We start from the raw sequence: 17,365 nt of genomic DNA, 5'->3' as shown, positions 1-17,365 counted from the left end.
CCTTTGTAGTGAACTCAGGTAGAATAGTTACCACTCATGAATTCTACCTACTATCATTTTCAGCTGTACATCATCTTACAGTTAAAGGTGCCCCTGTGCCATGGATTCAGACTTTTACTGTTTAGTCTTACAGTAGTTGCCAAATTTGCGTGTCTATTTTCCTTTGCAATATTAAAAAATCTCTATTTACAAGTATCCTAGAATTACAGATTTTGTCCACTTAGAAGTGTATCTATGGAATCTAATTAATAGTCCACTGTTTAAACTAGAAATTCCATTTCTTTATGTAGCAACACCAGAGTGGTTATAAATATATCCCTTAAAAGGCATTTTCCATGAGGCCAAAATTACTTAAATCTCACATTATAATGAGTTTTTAATTTTTTAATCTCCAGTTTGCTCCAGGCTTGTACACCTTTCCTCTTCTATTAGTTGCAACAGTTTATGCAAATTTCTTTTACTTCCTTTGTAGCTGGGCTTTCTGCAAAGGTTATTTCTGTCTCTTTGTGGTTAGGTCATTATCTCAGAGTAATTTCCCTCTCCCTTGTTATTTTGGGGGAGGGACTACCCACCACTCATAATCATGGACCTAGATTCATCAGAGCTTCGGATTGAACGAGGTATTCTGTTACAGTCACACTCTTTTTAAAGCACTTTCGTGGGGCTTTCTTTTTTATTTAATCATTTTTCATGGTCAGAAACTTCATTTTCTGTTAAAATTTCGTTTTCTGCCCTTTTCCTCAGCAAGGTTTTCTGAAGCAGCTAACAGCCGTCTCAGTTACCCTCAGGAAAGCTCACAATTTGCCTACCTCTAATATGGTGCTGGTATTTAAGTTATCTTATTTGTTTTACTTGTAGGGGAAGAAAACAATTTTTTCCCCTCTATCTATTTTAGGTTCATTGGTTGGGGTCATGAAGACTATACTGATAGAAACAAAAACAGATTAACAAAAGAAAAACAATTTCTTAACTTGTGAAGCACATACAACATGGAAGAAACCTGACACGATGCATAACTTACAAGGGGTGGTTAGAATTTGGGTTTATATAGTTCTTGCTTTCTGAGATGGCCCATACTCTGTCCGTGGAATGTGTTTCTCCCAGGGTTGTTGTAGCCTTTTGAGACAGACCGCATTCTGTTTATGTAATATGTATCTCTCTAAATAAATCCACTTCTTACCTAAAAAAAAGAAAAGAACTTGGGCTTAATTTTATATATATAATATATATTATATATATATAATATATATATTATTCTTTATTATATATAAAGAATAATTTATAGAGAAGTGACAGGTGAAAAGAAAAGGGTTTTAGGCTTCTAAGGACAGTGAACTGTGGGAAGGTAAGTATATTGGGGAAAGTAAATATGTTGGGGAACTAACTAATGAAAGATATGTGTTATTTGTGCAGGTCTGTCTTAGCCTAACTTTCCATCTTCATGGCCAAACCTTGGGAGGAAAAGTTTGTGACAGTCATTTCTCAGATGTTTCTGCTTTTAGTCAGTTAAGAGACACTCTGGGAAGACTTCTTTCTATGCTTCATCATTCTCTCTTGCCTCCAGCTCAAAACAGTCTTTATGCCAAAGTGGCATATTCCACTACCTTTCAACTTCCCCTTGAAACTGATCTCAAAGGCATTAACTGTATCTCTTTGTTTGCCTTAGGGACAGTGATTATAGGCAGCAATCACTCAGATAAATGTTAGTTGAGTTAAATGAACAAAATCCATTAAGTACTTCTTTGAAATATTTATTTTAAAAACTTTTTTGCTGTCTGTATTTATATGATTACTAGCGAGGTTAAGCCTTTTTTGATATACTTCTTGAGTAGATATATGATTATGGAAATTATGTGTACTTAATGTTTCCGTCATAGATCTAAACGAACAAAGATGTTAATGAAGCTAAGCAGACAGAAGGAAGAAGAGGACCACAGATTACAGCTGCAAATTCAAAGGCAGAGAGCCATGAGACTTTCCCGAGAAATACGGCTGAATATGCTTGAAATAGTTCATCCAGGTGTGTGGCATTATCGGTTTATAAGCATAAGATCGATAGGGTAGTTTTGATAAACCAAATTTGATGAGTTAATTTTTAAATGTGAACCTTTACCCCTGTTTCAACTTTTTCAGGTCTTAATAAATCTCTTCAGTCAAAAAAAATTCTTATTTTTTTCTGATTAGACTTACTAGTTGATGATGAGCAATTTCTCCACTAATTCTTAATTTTCAGATAAATCAGTGAAACATAAAATTTTATGCTTAAAGATAGATGTCTTTGACATAAAGAAAGAACCCCTTGAACTTACGTAAGGTATTATAATATTGCTACATTGAAACATTCTGCCCTCAGAACTTAACTCATGATTCAGTACAAACCTGGTGACACCTTCTTGCATCTTTGACACACAAAGCTGAAATTAATATTAAAGTGTAGCCTGGAAAATCTGAGTCATTTCAAGATTGCTTTTTTTATTCTTCTTCCCCTTCCTACTACTTATTCCCAGTATCCCTCAGTAGCCTCTTACTTTTCTTCCTTTCCCTAAAATATAGATCTTTCCCAGGGTTCCTTCTTTACCCTTTTATTCTCATTATTGCTCTTCCTGGGGTATCCCATCCATAACTGTAGCTTCAATTACCAAATGAGTGCTTAGCATTCTTAAGTCTTGTCTGCATCCTCACCCTTTTTCCTAAGATCTAGACCAGCCCTACCCAACAGAACTTTCTACAAAATGAAATGTTCTTTGTCTGCACTGTTCAGTACAGTGCCAATGGTTAGAGATAGCTGTTGACTTGAAATGTGGCTAGTGCACTTGAGGGCCTTAAATTTTATTTTATTGTCTTTAAGTAGCCATTTGTGTCTAGTGCTTACTACATTGGACAGCACAGCTCTGTAGCCAGGTGCTTATTGATTAGCTTTGCTTAGATAGCCACAACCATCCCCAAAGCTAGTCATTATCTGCCCCCACAGATTTCCACTTCCTGTATTCCTAATCTCTCAGGTAATTGCACCAGCAGTCTACTCAATGTCCCATCTATGAGACATCCTGGAATTTTTTCCCCTCCCTCCACATGTAGTTCACCACTAAATCCAATGAATTTTGGCACTATCTCTCAAATATATCCTTTTTAATTTTTAAAATTGAATTTTTTTTAATTTTAAATTTTTAAATTTAAAAATTAAATTAGCTACTGTGAACCCTAGGATATATGCTGACCAATTGCTAGAAACTAAAAAATTATCTGTAGAACCAAGTGAGTGACTAAAGAGAAATTTAGAACCATATAGAGTAGGTAACGTATATGCACAATGTGCCCTTTCCTTTTGGTGGTACTGAATGACTTTCTATTTACTTATGATTCTTTTTTCTAAATATTCTTGCTATTGGATTTTTAGTCCTTTCTCGTTTCTAAGACTCAAAATAATTATGTGAGTCTTTTTTCTAAAGATACGTGAACTGAGAAGGCTTTTGGAGCTCTTGTAAAATAATAGAATTGGGAAAATCGTATTGAAAATAATTAAAGGACTACAAGATTGTTACTTTGATTGTCCTGATTCTAGAGTTTGAGAAAGCATAGAAGTGAGTATGTTATAATAGTGTCTGTCATCTTTTTAGGTCAGGTGGAAAAACATAATCGGGAAATAGAAGAGAAATCAGCATTGATTATCCAGAAACATTGGAAAGGGTACAGGGAAAGGAAAAATTTTCGCCAACAGAGGCCATCTCTTACGGAATATAAAGCGGCTGTCATACTTCAGAGAGCAGTAAGTCTGATGTAGTAAAAAGAGTACTGGATTAGTAGGCAGAGACATGGGTTCAAACTTGACTTTTGCTGTTTACCTGCTGTAAAGTCTTGGTTAAGTCTTTTAACTTAGCTTTTTCTAAGCCTTTGTTTCTTCCTCTGTCAGAACCTCCTTAGGGCCAAAATGACTTAGATATTCAGTCCTTATTACTTTGATAGAACCTTGTGCATCATTTACCAAAATGCAGTGTTGTTATTAATTTTTTTTGTTTTTACTTGAACTATGAGCATCTCAAGGTTAAATCACTAAGTCTTATTTATTGTCAACCTCTCGCATGTGCTTGATACATGAATGAATGTCTACCCTGTGTTTTTCACTCAGTTATGTGGATCAGATGACCTAATTTATGGGAAAGTATTTCGTCAGTTGTAAAGTCCTCTTTAAGTGCAGCATGTCATATTGGATGTTTTCAATGCATAGATAATATATTAGTTATAATAAGATCATTATAATTCTTGAATTATAGAATGGTGTTCTTCAGTGATTTTCCTGGGGTTTATATGGAGCATAGTAATATTTTATAGCACAACTCTGTCTATTTCACTTAATATCTAGTTTTCCTAATATATAGTTATTTACTTACACATGGTTAACGTTCATATTAGGATTTCAGTCATATAGCATTTAGATTTATAATCCCTATTATAAAATTTTAGGTCAGTTTCAGTTTTTCACAGTCAGATTTTGAACAGTCTCTGTTGATTTCTCTGATTAAGCTTTTACAAGTCTTTTTCAAACCATTGGAAAAACAGAGTGGTACTCTATTCTGGGAGAGATAGTCTGCTGCCTTCATCTTTCTCATTCAGGCCAAGTCGGCAACAGATGGTCCTGTTCTGTCACTGAATCACATCCATGCATGCTGTTTACCTTCTGCTAAGCAAGGCCATCTAAGGATTAGCCCATAGATACCAGTGTTAGCCCTGGAGGAGGGCATGGCAACCCACTGCAGTATTCTTGCTTGGAGAATCCCCATGGACAGAGGAACCTGGCAGGCTACAGTCCATGGGATCGCAAAGAGTTGGACACGACTGAGCGACTAAGCATAGCACAGCACTAGTGTTAGAGACTGATGGTGAAAGGAGGAGCCTGTAGATCCTTTCTAATACCTTCACCACATGACCACCTCCTTTTTTTTTCCCCCTGTGCTGCCTGTCATATGGGCTCTTAGTTCCCTGACCAGGGATCAAACCCATTCCCACTGCAGTGGTGCAGTAGAAGTGCAGCGTCTTAACCACTGGATTACCAGGGAAGTCCCAAATTTTTTATTTTGATTACATGTTGAAATGCTAATATTTTACATATATTGAGTTATGCTTATGTAACTCAGTACATGCAAAATACTAATTTAACCTCTTTTTACCTTTTACCCTGTATAAACCGGCTAATTTCAAATTACACATCCTTACTCATGTAGACAGCTTAGGGTTTTCGGTAGTAGTATAGTATTGGAATTAAATTTGAAGAATTAGCTGCCTTTACCCTTTTAATGCTCCAGGATTTTCTTTTCTTGCTTTTACATCTCTTAAGAAGCTCAAAGGGGCCCCCCAAGAGCATGGGACTACTGGGCATCAATAGGGCCAAGCAGGGTCAGTGCTGGTGGTCAGTTAGCAGAACCCTGCCCTCCTTGGCTGGCTTTAGACTCCCAGGGGAGTCGCTGCGAGAGATGGCCAGAGACGCTTAACTGGTCCTCTGCAATTTGGTGCAAATGGCAGACAACCTTTCTTTTGCAGAGCACTATGATCTGCTAAGCCTATAAACGTTCTCTTTTTATCCTTCAACATGGTGTCCTCCAAAGTTACCCTGTTAGTGCTCAGCCAGGAGCAGTCAGAAGGGGTTGAAGCATGGGTATGCAGGAGTATTGGCAGACCTGAGTTTTAAAATCTGGCTCCATTTTTACTGTTTGATGAATTTAAAGGTAGTAGTCCAGGCGGAGAAGGCAATAGCAACTCAGTCCAGTACTGTTGCCTGGAAAATCCCATGGACAGAGGAGCCTGGTGGGCTCCAGTCCATGGTGTCGCGAAGAGTCGGACACAACTGAGTGACTTCACTTTCACTTTTCACTTTCATGTGTTGGAGAAGGAAATGGCAACCCACTCCAGTGTTCTTGTCTGGAGAATCCCAGGGACGGGGGAGCCTGGTGGGCTGCCATTTATGGAGTCGCACAGAGTCGGACACAACTGAAGCGACTTAGCAGCAGCAGCAGACCAGGTGGATTTCCTGATCACCCGCACTGAGGTTTTGAAATGATATCTTACCTCCTGGAAGGGGGGTGTAGCATAGCTCAGGAAGACTGCCGTGGACATGTTGGTCAGTTGAATTCAGGAGGCCTATACTGGATGATCTCAGGCTGGGGCATTGTGCATGAGAAGACGCCTTGCTCAGAGGAGCCAGTCCATGACCTTCAACTGTGGGTTAATTTGAGGAGCTCACAGAAGATAGTGGAGTCTTGGTACCAGGAACTGAAAAGCAGTGAAATCCCTAAACCCAGTAAGGATAGTGTGACCATTGCTGTCATTTCTGAAGAAGCCCTGGGAGTCAAGTCCAAGATTTACATCTACACACCAACCTTATATTTGGACTTCAAATTGGACAAAGGAGCAAAGCATTACCAGCCTATTCCTAAAGGGTGGACAAGCTCCCTTTGTACCATATCTGAAAATGTGTATACTGTACCTGATAATATGCAACAAAAAACAGAGCCTCATCACACAGCTGTGTTAGGGGAAGGTGACAGTGTCCAGGTGGAGAATAAAGATGCTGAGAGAAGCCCCTCCATCCTAATTCTTGAGGTGCCATTAAGAGAACCAGTTGTTCAGCATGGAAAAGTGTACTTACCCTTAGAGAATCCAAAATGTGATGCTTTCTTGACTTGAAATTTTTGTAATCTTCTGTTTATTGTCAGTGAGGTGCTACTAATTTTCAAACATAACTTAGACCTTCATGAAAGGACACAGCCTCATATACTGCAGAGATACCAAAACTATGATGAGATTATTTTTATCAAGTCAGTTCAGTCCTTGACATTAGCCAGTGCTATTTAACTGACAACTACAGTGAATCTTTAAAGTTCTTACCACAAGAATTCTGTAACTGTGTATGGCAACAGATGTTAACTATACCTACTGTGACAGCTGTTTCCGAATATGCACAAATATCAACATTATGTTGGACACCTGAAATATAATATTGTATGTCAATAATATCATACCTCAATTCTAAAAAATAAAGAAGATAAAAAGAACTAAAACTTCAAAAATGGTTGTGAAAGAGGCAAGCCTAAGAATATTTTGAATAAAGAGATTGCCATTCCTGATGACAGTTTGCAGTGGGTGAAGGAGATATAATTGCATTTGTTTATCTGAAATTTGGTCTTTATAAATCATTCACAATCTTAGTTTAAAAACTTGTTTTATACTCCTTAGGAATCGGATGCTGGGAAAATAACTGTTTGCCGTTTACATATCCTGAGTTTGTTTCAAACTAAGAACTACAGAATGCATACCATTTTAGTGGTAGAAAAAAATATTCTCATCACCCAGAACTTTCTGAATGTCTGCTTCTACTCTTCATTTTTGATGAACACAAATGAATAGATTTCTCAGGCCATTCTTGATTTCAGAAATGTGGAAAATGACTTTGAAAGAGCCAAAACCTGAAAATCAAATATTGGAAATGAGTGACAAGCACAAGGGCAGGTCTGACTGCCTTCTAGAATTTTCCGTTTGTGGGATCCGCCTATTCATATTCAGTGCATCCAATTTCCAAAGCTGACTTTGCCAGTGCTTCTAAAGAATTCCACGCTAAAGTGATAAACATGGTTTTTACAGCAATGAATGTGAGATATTTCCTGGCACCAGCAAATAAACCTAACTATTGGTTCTTTTACAAAAAAGTAAAGAAGCTCAGAAAGAAGGTGATGTTTGCTTGCATCTCCTCTCTAGAGCCAGAATGACAGCTAATTCTTGCTACCTGATTATAGAAGAAAAGTACCATGTATACATATCCAATGAAGACCAACTGCAAAAGCACTTAAAAGAACAAGCCATTGGCAGTTGAAAAAAATAAACATTTGGTGATAGATATATAATCTCAGAGAGTCCTAAAATAACAAAGAATGAAGAAGAGACAGAGAAAGAGATGTCAAGGTGAACTTTATCTGATCTAAGGGCAAAAATTCCCCTGTTCTGGAAACTTTACTTTTGAGTTCCCGGCATAGGATCATAAACCTGACTTGGTACTAAAAGCAAGAGGCAGAGGAAGGATAGGAAGTATAAGGAAGAAAAATCAAGAAAAGGGAAGAACAGAAGAAAAGGAGAAAAATCTCTCAATAGAAAGAAAACACAGTTGAAGGCTTGAGTACTATAGTAAAAACATAAGGAAAGTTTATATACTAATGTGAAAACCTCCAGCCCCTTTTTACTTCTCAGCTCTCAGTGCTGTCACCCAGGCTTAAATCCTATTGAAAGCATTTTCTTGAGGAAATCTGAACAGTCCAAGAGAATAGTTAAACTCACTTTGAGGTCCTCCAATGAAACAGCCCAGTTCAGTAGCCCTAAAAAGAAGTACATAGTAGATTAACCCTACCCTCATGCTCAGCATTTCTAAACAGCTGAAAGTATCACTGGACATCTGAGGAAAGCTAATGCCAAACAAACAGAATAATACTACTTGGTGGAAACAGCTATTGCAGGGATAAGAAGACATTTTAAATGTATTATTTTCTCAGAGAGTGAAAAGAAAATAATACATGAAACAAAATCAAGATGCTATATAACAGGGAACAAATATAATAAAATTTGCCAGAAAAAATAATACAAGATATAATAAAAGGGATAGGAAAAAAGGTCTGGGAAATCTAGAGAAAGAGGAAAGAACCAGTCTAAGAGGTCACATATCCAAACATGTGAAACAGAGAAGGAAAAAAGGAGAGAAAATAAAATAGTTTGATTTCCCAGAACCAAATACCATGTGGTTTAGTTCAAAAGGACTGACGAACTGTCCATTACAAAGACAGAAATACACTCACGTTTATTTCACATTACTGTGAAATACACTGGGAACAAAAGTACTCTTCAACAACATAATTGGAAGCTAAAAGGTATTGGAGTTAGGCTGATACATATTTGAGGAAAAATGACTTCCAATTAGAATTCTGCATCCAACCAAACCATCAGTTAAAAATAAAGATAGACTATAAAGATATATTTATGCATCACAAATCTCTGAAACAAAGGAATAACTCAAGAAAGGAATCCAGAAAACACAAAGGAAAAATGGGAAGAGTCACCAAGATGATGGTGAATGGGGATATCAGGATAATAGCTATACACCAAGAATAGAGAACAATTGATCCAGATTGGAGCAGGTCAAAAAGCTCTGGAATGTATATCCAAGAAAATTAATTTGGTAGATTGCCTGATACGTTTTACTGTAAGGACAATTAGGGCAGAAGTTGTTATATATAATCAGTGGTAAATACATAGAAAAATAAGGAAAATAACAGAATTATTAATTCCTTGCTTATTTTTCTAATGTGTTAAAATATGCAAGGAAGAAAAAAGTAATCATCATATACTATATGATCATAAAATAAATAACCTTTATGTAGGCATAATGTAAACACTGAACATGAACATAACTAAAACTATGATTTAATAATATTGAATATTTAGAGATATAGAAAGTATGTGTGAAAGAGAGCTAAGTCCTTACCTTTCATATAGGAAAATCAATAGATAATACCTGTTACTGAAAAAAATCACAAAAATGTAGATAGAAATAAACATCAGAAGAAAAACCTGAAAGAATTAAAGCGGAGAGGACAGGATAACTCGGCAGAGAGCTGTAAATTTTTAACAGTTCTTCTAAAATTGATACTTTAAACAATAGAGTTACATCAACAAATTTTTGGAAAGCATCAAATTGTAAAATATATTAGGTTGCAGGTCATGTAGTTTTCTTGCAACTCTTCAGCTCTATAGTTGTAGCACAAAAGAAATTGTAGACAGTATGGAAACCAATGAGCATGATTGTGTTTCAGTAAACATTTGTAGACACTGAATTTTGAATTTCCTTTAATTTTCATGTCATAAAATAATTCTTTTCCTTTTGAACTTCATAATCATATAAAATGTAAAAGGGCTTGTCTGGCGACTCAGACAGTAAAGAATCTGCCTGCAGTGCAGGCGACCTTGGTTCAATCCCTGGGTCAGAAAGATCTCCTGGAGAAGGGAATAGGTACCCATTCCAATATTCTTGCCTGGAGAACTCCATGGACAGAGGAGCCTGGCAGGCTACAGTCTATGGGATCGCAAAGAATCGGACACGACTGAGCAACTAACACTTGCACTTCAGTTTCAAAATGTAAAAAAATCATTCTTCTCCAGCTACTCAAAAACAGATAGCAGCTGGATTTGATCTGTGGGCCATAATTTTCCAACTTTTGCCTTTAATAATGTGAACGTAGAACAAAGAAGAGTGGAAAAAAATGGACAAAATAAATGTCTTGTCTCCTAATCTTGCCTGTTATAAGATTTCTTATCAGGAATTCATTCTGAAGAACAAAAGGAAGCACATTTGTTTACCAAACTTTTTCTAATATAGTGTCTCCTTGATCTTTACTATCTTTTGGCTAAGTAGAATTGGGGGTCCCTGTTTTCTGTAGACATAGAACCTGTCTTATGGAGATTGAATGACTTGCCCCAAATCGAACAAGTTTATAAGGGACTAGAACTTAGACTAGAACCCAGAGCTGGTTCCCTGTTTTTTTCTTTTTTTTGCCTTCTGTAAAAATAATACATGACTATTTCCTTATAAAATATTAAAACACTACAAAAGATTGTAATGATAAAGTTATTGTCTTCTGTCACATCTGTCATCTCTCCCTCCATACACACTATAAGTTAACAACTATTACAGTGTTGTCCTACTATATATTGCTGTAGAAAGAAAATAGTTCTATCAGTCAGGGAAGAAAAATCACAAGTTTTGTTTTTGGTTTTTTTTCCCCAGACTCTTAAATTCTTAGCAAAATGTCGTAAGAAAAAGAAACAATTTGCTCCTTGGCCTGGACTCAGAGAACTCACTGATGCACGCAGAATTGAACTGAAACAACAAGTGGATGACTATATCAGAAGACATCCAGTGTGTAGGCTTTTGTGTTACATTATTGCAGTGTGTGATACTCACCAACAAATAAGTGTCTCAGTTGTATGTGTACATTTATTGTTGGCATAAGGTAATGCAATGGCTTTATTGTAGCCTTACCATGGCATTACCTTGACTTTACTATGGCTTTGGAGTCTTATAATTGTGTGGACCGTAAAGTCAATAGTAAAGGACACTTCACTTCAACTTAGTGGTTTTCCATACTGCATCAGCAAGACTGTTGGTACATCCTTATCAACATTTATTATTTTCACATCCTAACGAATGTGAAATGGTATTGTGATTTGGGTTTATTTACATTCTGTAATAATTAGTGATTTTTAACATCTCTTTTGTGTTTATTGCTTATTTATATATCCTTCTTTGAAGAAATTTCAATTGAAGTCCTTTACCCATTTTTAATCAGGTTTTTTTTTTTAGTGTTGAGTTTTGGGAATTCTCTGTATATTCTGGATATTAATTCCTTATCAGATGTATGATTTGCAGATATTTTCTTCCATTCTGTGGGCTGCCTTTTACTCTATTGATAGTGTCCTTTGATGCACAAAACTTTTTCATTTTGATGAAGTATAATTTGTCTAATTTTTGCTGTTGTCTGTACCTTCACAGTGTCATATTAAAGAAATAATTGCCAAATCTAATATCATAAAGCTTTCCCTCTATCTTTTCTTCTAAGACTTTTGTAATTTTAGCCCTTATTGTTTAGGGCTTTGATCTCTATTTTTTATTAATGCACTGTGCATGATTCTGATGCATTCTTCTATTTAAAAAAGAAGTACTGCTTAGCCATGCTCTAGTACAGCTGTTACTCTGTGGCTGACAAGTAAGATGTTAGTTAGAACAAGGCAGCATCCATGATCCAGGAACTGGAATACCTGAGAAAACTATAGTGTTAGAAACTTTATCAGTTTCAGTGTTGAGGTTATGTCATCCTTGTTCTAAATATTAATAATTAGGTCAGTTCCCTTTAAAGTAGCTAACTAGCCAGAAGAATATGATCCTTTGAATGATTCTGTCCCATGTTCTTTGAAATTAGAAGCTATATAATATTATGGCTTAGATAAGTTTGAGAGAAGGAATAGGATAAGAAGTAAGGCAGTTTCTCAGGTGGGGTTCAGAACAAAGGGATTGGTCCTGTTACTCCTCCAGGCCAGTGTCTTTACCAAACCATTTGTAATTTTCACTGTGATTCCTCAATCTTACCTCTTCTCCCAGAATATTACACTATGTGAGGAAGTGAGGTATAGGAGTATATCAAAAAGAATTTTGCCCACTTGCATTTTCAATGAAATCTGCTTTTAAGAAGAGTACAAGATCGGGCTTCCCTGATGGCTCAGTGGTAAAGAATCTGCCTGCCAATGCAGGAGACATGGGTTCAGTCTCTACTCCAGGAAGATCCCACATGCTTTGGGGCAACTAAGCCCATCCACCATAACTACTGAGTCTGTGCTCTAGAGCCCAGGAGCCACAACTACTGAACCCACATGCAGCAACTAGTGAAAGTGAAACATACTTTGATATATGTGTCCTTCGTGTGACAATTTTCTTCTGTCCTTTGTTCCCAGGGCTCTCAGATATCAGATGTGACCAGCAGGGAGCTCCATTCCCAAGCACAAGAACGACTGCAACACTACTTCTTGGGCAGGGCTCTAGAAGAGAGATCTCAACAGCACAGGGAGGCACTGATGGCTCAGATCAACACCAACATTGAACAGTTGATGAGTATGTGCTCATTCCATTTTTGTTTCCTAAAAGGAACACCCTATGCAAGATTTTGGTGACAGCCATAATCTTCAGAAGGAAAATAGCATGTAGTGGTCTATTAGCTCATTTCCTATCCTCAGAAATTTCTACTTCTGGATCATATCAGCACACAATGTTTTCAACTGATGCAAATCCCATAACCTTCCTGACTGCTTCCCTCAGCCTTTCTATCATTCATATGTACCAACTCAGACAAAGTTATTAATTTCAAAGCCCTACTAGCCAGACTGTTATATAATAAGAAAAGCTTCTTAAGCCTACTTTAAAAGTAGATAATGACAGTATTTTATGGTGCCATTTTATATTTTTAATGAATTGTTTTCACAAAAATTAATTCACCTACTTCTCACAACTGCTGATACATTAAATGAGAGATCTCGTCCATGAAGCCAGTGTTTCAGACAGGTTCTGAAACACTTTTATTACTTGTGGAGCAGAAGGGGTCAGGATCCTCTGTTTAGTGCCATTTACTTGTAAATTTTGTATTTTTGAATGGATAGGTGACTAGAACTGAGCCTCTCATCTGTAAGAATTCTGCTATTTGTTTTTAAGTTCCTACTCTTTTAAATAAACCATCTAAAAAATATCTACCTCTTTATTCTTTCCCTTTAAACACAGAAGGATGGGCTACATCTTGTGAATAGTCACATGCCAACTACAGCTGGCAATAATAGACTCAGAGTTAGAATCTAGTTTCTGCTGCTATTGCAGAGTTCCAGCTTTGCAGTTTCTAAGTTTCTGTTTGTCTGGTACAGAACTCTTCCACTCACCTGTTTATTTTTTGTTACTACAGAAGCACCAAGTCTGAAGGAGGCAGAAGGAAAAGATCCTGATCTCTTCCTAAGTAGATCCAGGCCTGTGGCAGCCAAAGCCAAGCAGGCCCATCTTACCACCCTGAAACATATACAAGCACCCTGGTGGAAGAAGCTTGGGGAAGAAGCAGGAGATGATATTGATGTCCCAAAGGATGAACTTAGTATAGAATTAGGAACTTTATTCATTGGTGGAACCAAACCACCTTAAAGGAGTTACCTGGAGGAATGACATATCTATATTTAAATAGATTATATTGGTTCTACCTCTGACATGCTAGTAGACTAGTGTTATCCTTAACTCATGGCTTTCTAGAGGTTCTTCTCCAAATAAGACTTGATGGATATAGGCACAGAGTTATTTTCTACCTCAATTTCAATTCTTTTCTTTTTCCACACCTCCATCATTGGCCATACATACAAATTGGTATGGCTTTTATTATGAAACTAAATTCAACATTGTATTCTGTTATTAATACATATTTGAAATGTGATATTTCTTTTTTTGTTTCTGCTGTTTTCCAACTAAAGGTGTTTTCTCAATAAATATTTTCAACAATTGTTCTGAAAAACTTGTCAGGTTTGCTTCAACTTTTCACATTTATTGATTTTTCTGTTAAATAGGCTTCCCAGATAGCGCAGTGGTAAAGAATCTGCCTGCAATATAGGAAACACAGGAGGCACAGGTTCAATCCCTGGGTCAGGAAGATCCCCTGGAGGAGGAAATGGCAACCCACTCCAGTTTTCTTGCCTGGAAAATCCCATGAACAGAGGAACCTGGAGGGCTGTAGTCCATGGGCTCTCAAAGAAGCAGACATGACTTAGCAAATGTGCATGCACTCACAGGAAGTGTGCTCTTGGAATTTATTAAGGTGAGAGAAAGAAATGGTCAATAGAAAAACAATTAACTGTTTTCTACCAGTGTTTGAATTCAGCTTCTTTCTTATTTCTAAAAGTAACTACATTTAAAAAGTCCACTTTGGATTCAGTGCCAGAATTCTAATAAAACTGCATTCTTTCTATTAAACTAAGAGAATATAACCTACTATTTCCGTTTTGGTCTTGTTTCCTAGGAGTCTCAGAACTAAAATAATGTTTAACTTCTGCTATGATTCTCAATATCTACACGATTATCAGGTTCTAGCCTAACAATTTTGAATTTCGCTATTATCTGTGTTTTAATACCAAAAGCCACCTCTATTTGTGTTTTGATAATACAAAATTTACGTTAAAATCAATTAAATCATTGACTCCATATCATAAGGAACCTGGAGTGTGCTTTTTCTATAAATGAGTAGAAATACCAGTATTTCTGGATGGAAAGACAAAATACTATAAATCCCTCTGAAGTTTAGTAAAATTCTAGTCAAAAATCTAGTGTAATTTTTATTCATAATTTAGAAAATGAGTAAAATTCATTTGTAAAAATAAGCAGATGAGTTCTGGTTTCACTTAGAATATAAAAAGTTCCATGAGAACGTTTCTTCCATCTTAACAACAAAAAATTGCAAAGTAATCTATGAAAATCGTTTTTCTTGAGCCTATCAGATAGTTGAGGCCTCAAGATAACCAAATAAATCGAGGGGACTCAGTATCTATGAAATAAACCATTTTATCTTTGAGAGCACAAGAGACAAAAGTGGCTGGAAAAAAATCAACTAAAATTTTAACAGATTCTTAAGGGCGAAGTGTGAGTTGCATGTCAGAATATCTAGGAACTTTTAGAAGTTAGAGCTCTACCAAATATGAGAAAGTTTGGGAGCAGGGCAGGAGACCTGAAAAGATACCTCTGTGGCATAGGCAAATAGGAGATGACAGGCTGCTACTGGGTGACATGCCCAAAGCCTCACCTGCTTTCTGAGACCCTTTTCTTAAAGGTCTTAGGCTGCTGGAGCAGGGGCAGCAAGCCCTCTGACATCTAAGGCTCAGACAAAATTCCATTGCATTTAAGGAAGGAACAGAAAACCTAGCTGTCGGTGCTGAAGACAGGGGTGATAGGAAATAGTCTACCATGATACAGGTAGAGTCCAGTGTTACTAAGGGAAGTATGGAAATAAAAACCCTTGTCTCCTGGGAGGGAGGCAGAAAATGACATTGGGCCCAGAAATCCTACATCTACACAAAGCAGATGTCTGGTAAGCTAATGAAAAGGAGCAAACTCCTGCTAAAAATGAACCACAGATATGAAGCAGTTTGACTACCATGGCATAAGAAAGCCCTATCTCCAACCCCAGGAAGAAGAAACTTGGCCTAAAATTTAGGCTGGATCAGGACAAAAGACCACCCAAGTCTCAACAATTAGCCTAGCACCAAGTAATAAGCAGCAGTAGTTAACCACTGGGGTAGGGAAGCATGGAGAGACACCCCTTCCCCGCACTCCCCCACCCCACCCCCTGGCAAAGGCAAACAGGGATGCTGGAAGATGGAGGTAAAGCAGGAACATAGAAAAAACTTCAGCTTTTCAGACCCCACTATAAGCATAAGGTAATAGCTAAAAAATACAGGCACTTGAAGCCTATAGTACATTGGAAATGAAAAGCCAGACCCGGCTAAACTCCTGAATGGTTTAACTCAGCCTCCCTGCAACACTGCAGTATAATTAATCTTTTAATTTCCGACTTAATGCTGTCTCACTTTCTGACTTAAAATGCTGCTATGTTTACTATAACAAAACTAGTTCAGTATTACTCAGATAAATGAAAAATAAGATTTTAAAAAGTGATATTATTTGATCATCAACGTTTGTCACAATTTAACTTTATTGACTCCTTATTGTAAAATTCAGACTTAAATTGAAAACCACTGGGCATTCAGGTATGACCTAAATCAAATCCCTTACAATTACACAGTGGACGTAACAAATAAATTCAAGGGATTAGATCTGATAGAATGCCTGAAGAACTATGGACAGAGGTTTGTAACATTGTACAGGAAGTGGTGGCCAAAACCATCCCCAAGAAAAAGAAATGCAAGAAGGCAAAATGGTTTTCTGAGGAGGGCTTACAAATAGCTGAGAAGAAAAGTGAAAGGCAAAGGAAAAAGGTAAAGATATACCCAACTGAATAAAGAGTTCCAAAGAATAGCAAGGAGAGATAAGAAAGCCTTCTTAAGTGAACAGTGCAAAGAAATAGAGGAAAACAACAGAATGGGAAAGACTAGAGATCTCTTAAAGAAAATTAAGAGCTACCAAGGGAACACTTCATGCAAAGATGGGCACAATAAAGGACAGAAATGCTAAGCAGAAGAGTGAGAAGAGGTGGCAAGAATACACAGAACTGTACAAAAATGGTCTTTTAAAAAAAAAGGTCTTAAAGACCCAGACAACCATGGTGGTGTGGTCACTTGCCTAGAGTCAGACATCCTGGAATGTGAAGTCAAGTGGGCCTTAGTAAGCATTGCTACAAACAAAACTAGTGGAGGTGATGGAATTCCAGCTGAGCTATTTCAAATCCTAAAAGATGATGTTATAAAGTGTTGCACTCAGTATGCCAGCCAATTTGGAAAACTCAGCAATGGCCACAGGGCTAGAAAAGGTCTGTTTTCATTCCAATCGCAAAGAAGGGCAGTGCCAAAGAGTGTTCAGACTACCATACAGTTGTGCTAATTTCACAAATTAGCAAGGTAATGCTCAAAATCCTTCAACCTAGTCTTCAACAGTATATGAACCAAGAACTTCCAGATGTACCAGCTGGATTTAGAAAAGGCAGAGGAACCAGAGATCAAATTGCCAACATCTGTTCAGTTCAGTTGAGTTCATTTCAGTTGTTCAGTCATGTCCAATTCCTTGTGACCCCACGGACTGACTGCAGCATGCCAG

General features: G+C 37.1%; 1 protein-coding gene and 1 pseudogene across 4 annotated transcripts in view; both read left to right on the top strand.

The window, feature by feature from the left end:
* Window positions 1-14,056, top strand: part of IQCB1 (IQ motif containing B1) — a 40,624-nt gene extending 26,568 nt beyond the window's left edge. For 2 of the 4 annotated variants that reach the window (XM_068974076.1, XM_068974086.1), the window contains 5 exons: window positions 1,878-2,020; window positions 3,618-3,766; window positions 10,817-10,948; window positions 12,538-12,694; window positions 13,530-14,056. In XM_068974076.1, the coding sequence (XP_068830177.1) occupies window positions 1,878-2,020; window positions 3,618-3,766; window positions 10,817-10,948; window positions 12,538-12,694; window positions 13,530-13,759 (811 nt within the window). In that variant the 3' untranslated portion in view covers window positions 13,760-14,056. Of the gene's footprint in view, window positions 1-1,877; window positions 2,021-3,617; window positions 3,767-10,816; window positions 10,953-12,537; window positions 12,695-13,529 lie in introns of all 4 variants that reach the window. The other 2 variants (XM_068974104.1, XM_068974095.1) reach the window with 2 other exon arrangements.
* Window positions 5,585-7,485, top strand: LOC138090045 (pirin-like; annotated as a pseudogene).
* Window positions 14,057-17,365: the final 3,309 nt, after the last annotated feature.

The sequence above is a fragment of the Capricornis sumatraensis genome, chromosome 1 (assembly GCF_032405125.1).
Source record: "Capricornis sumatraensis isolate serow.1 chromosome 1, serow.2, whole genome shotgun sequence".
Classification (NCBI taxonomy): Eukaryota; Metazoa; Chordata; class Mammalia; order Artiodactyla; family Bovidae; genus Capricornis; species Capricornis sumatraensis.
The sequence above is the reverse complement of the archived record's forward strand: the minus strand, read 5'-3'. Positions and strand labels throughout refer to the sequence as shown.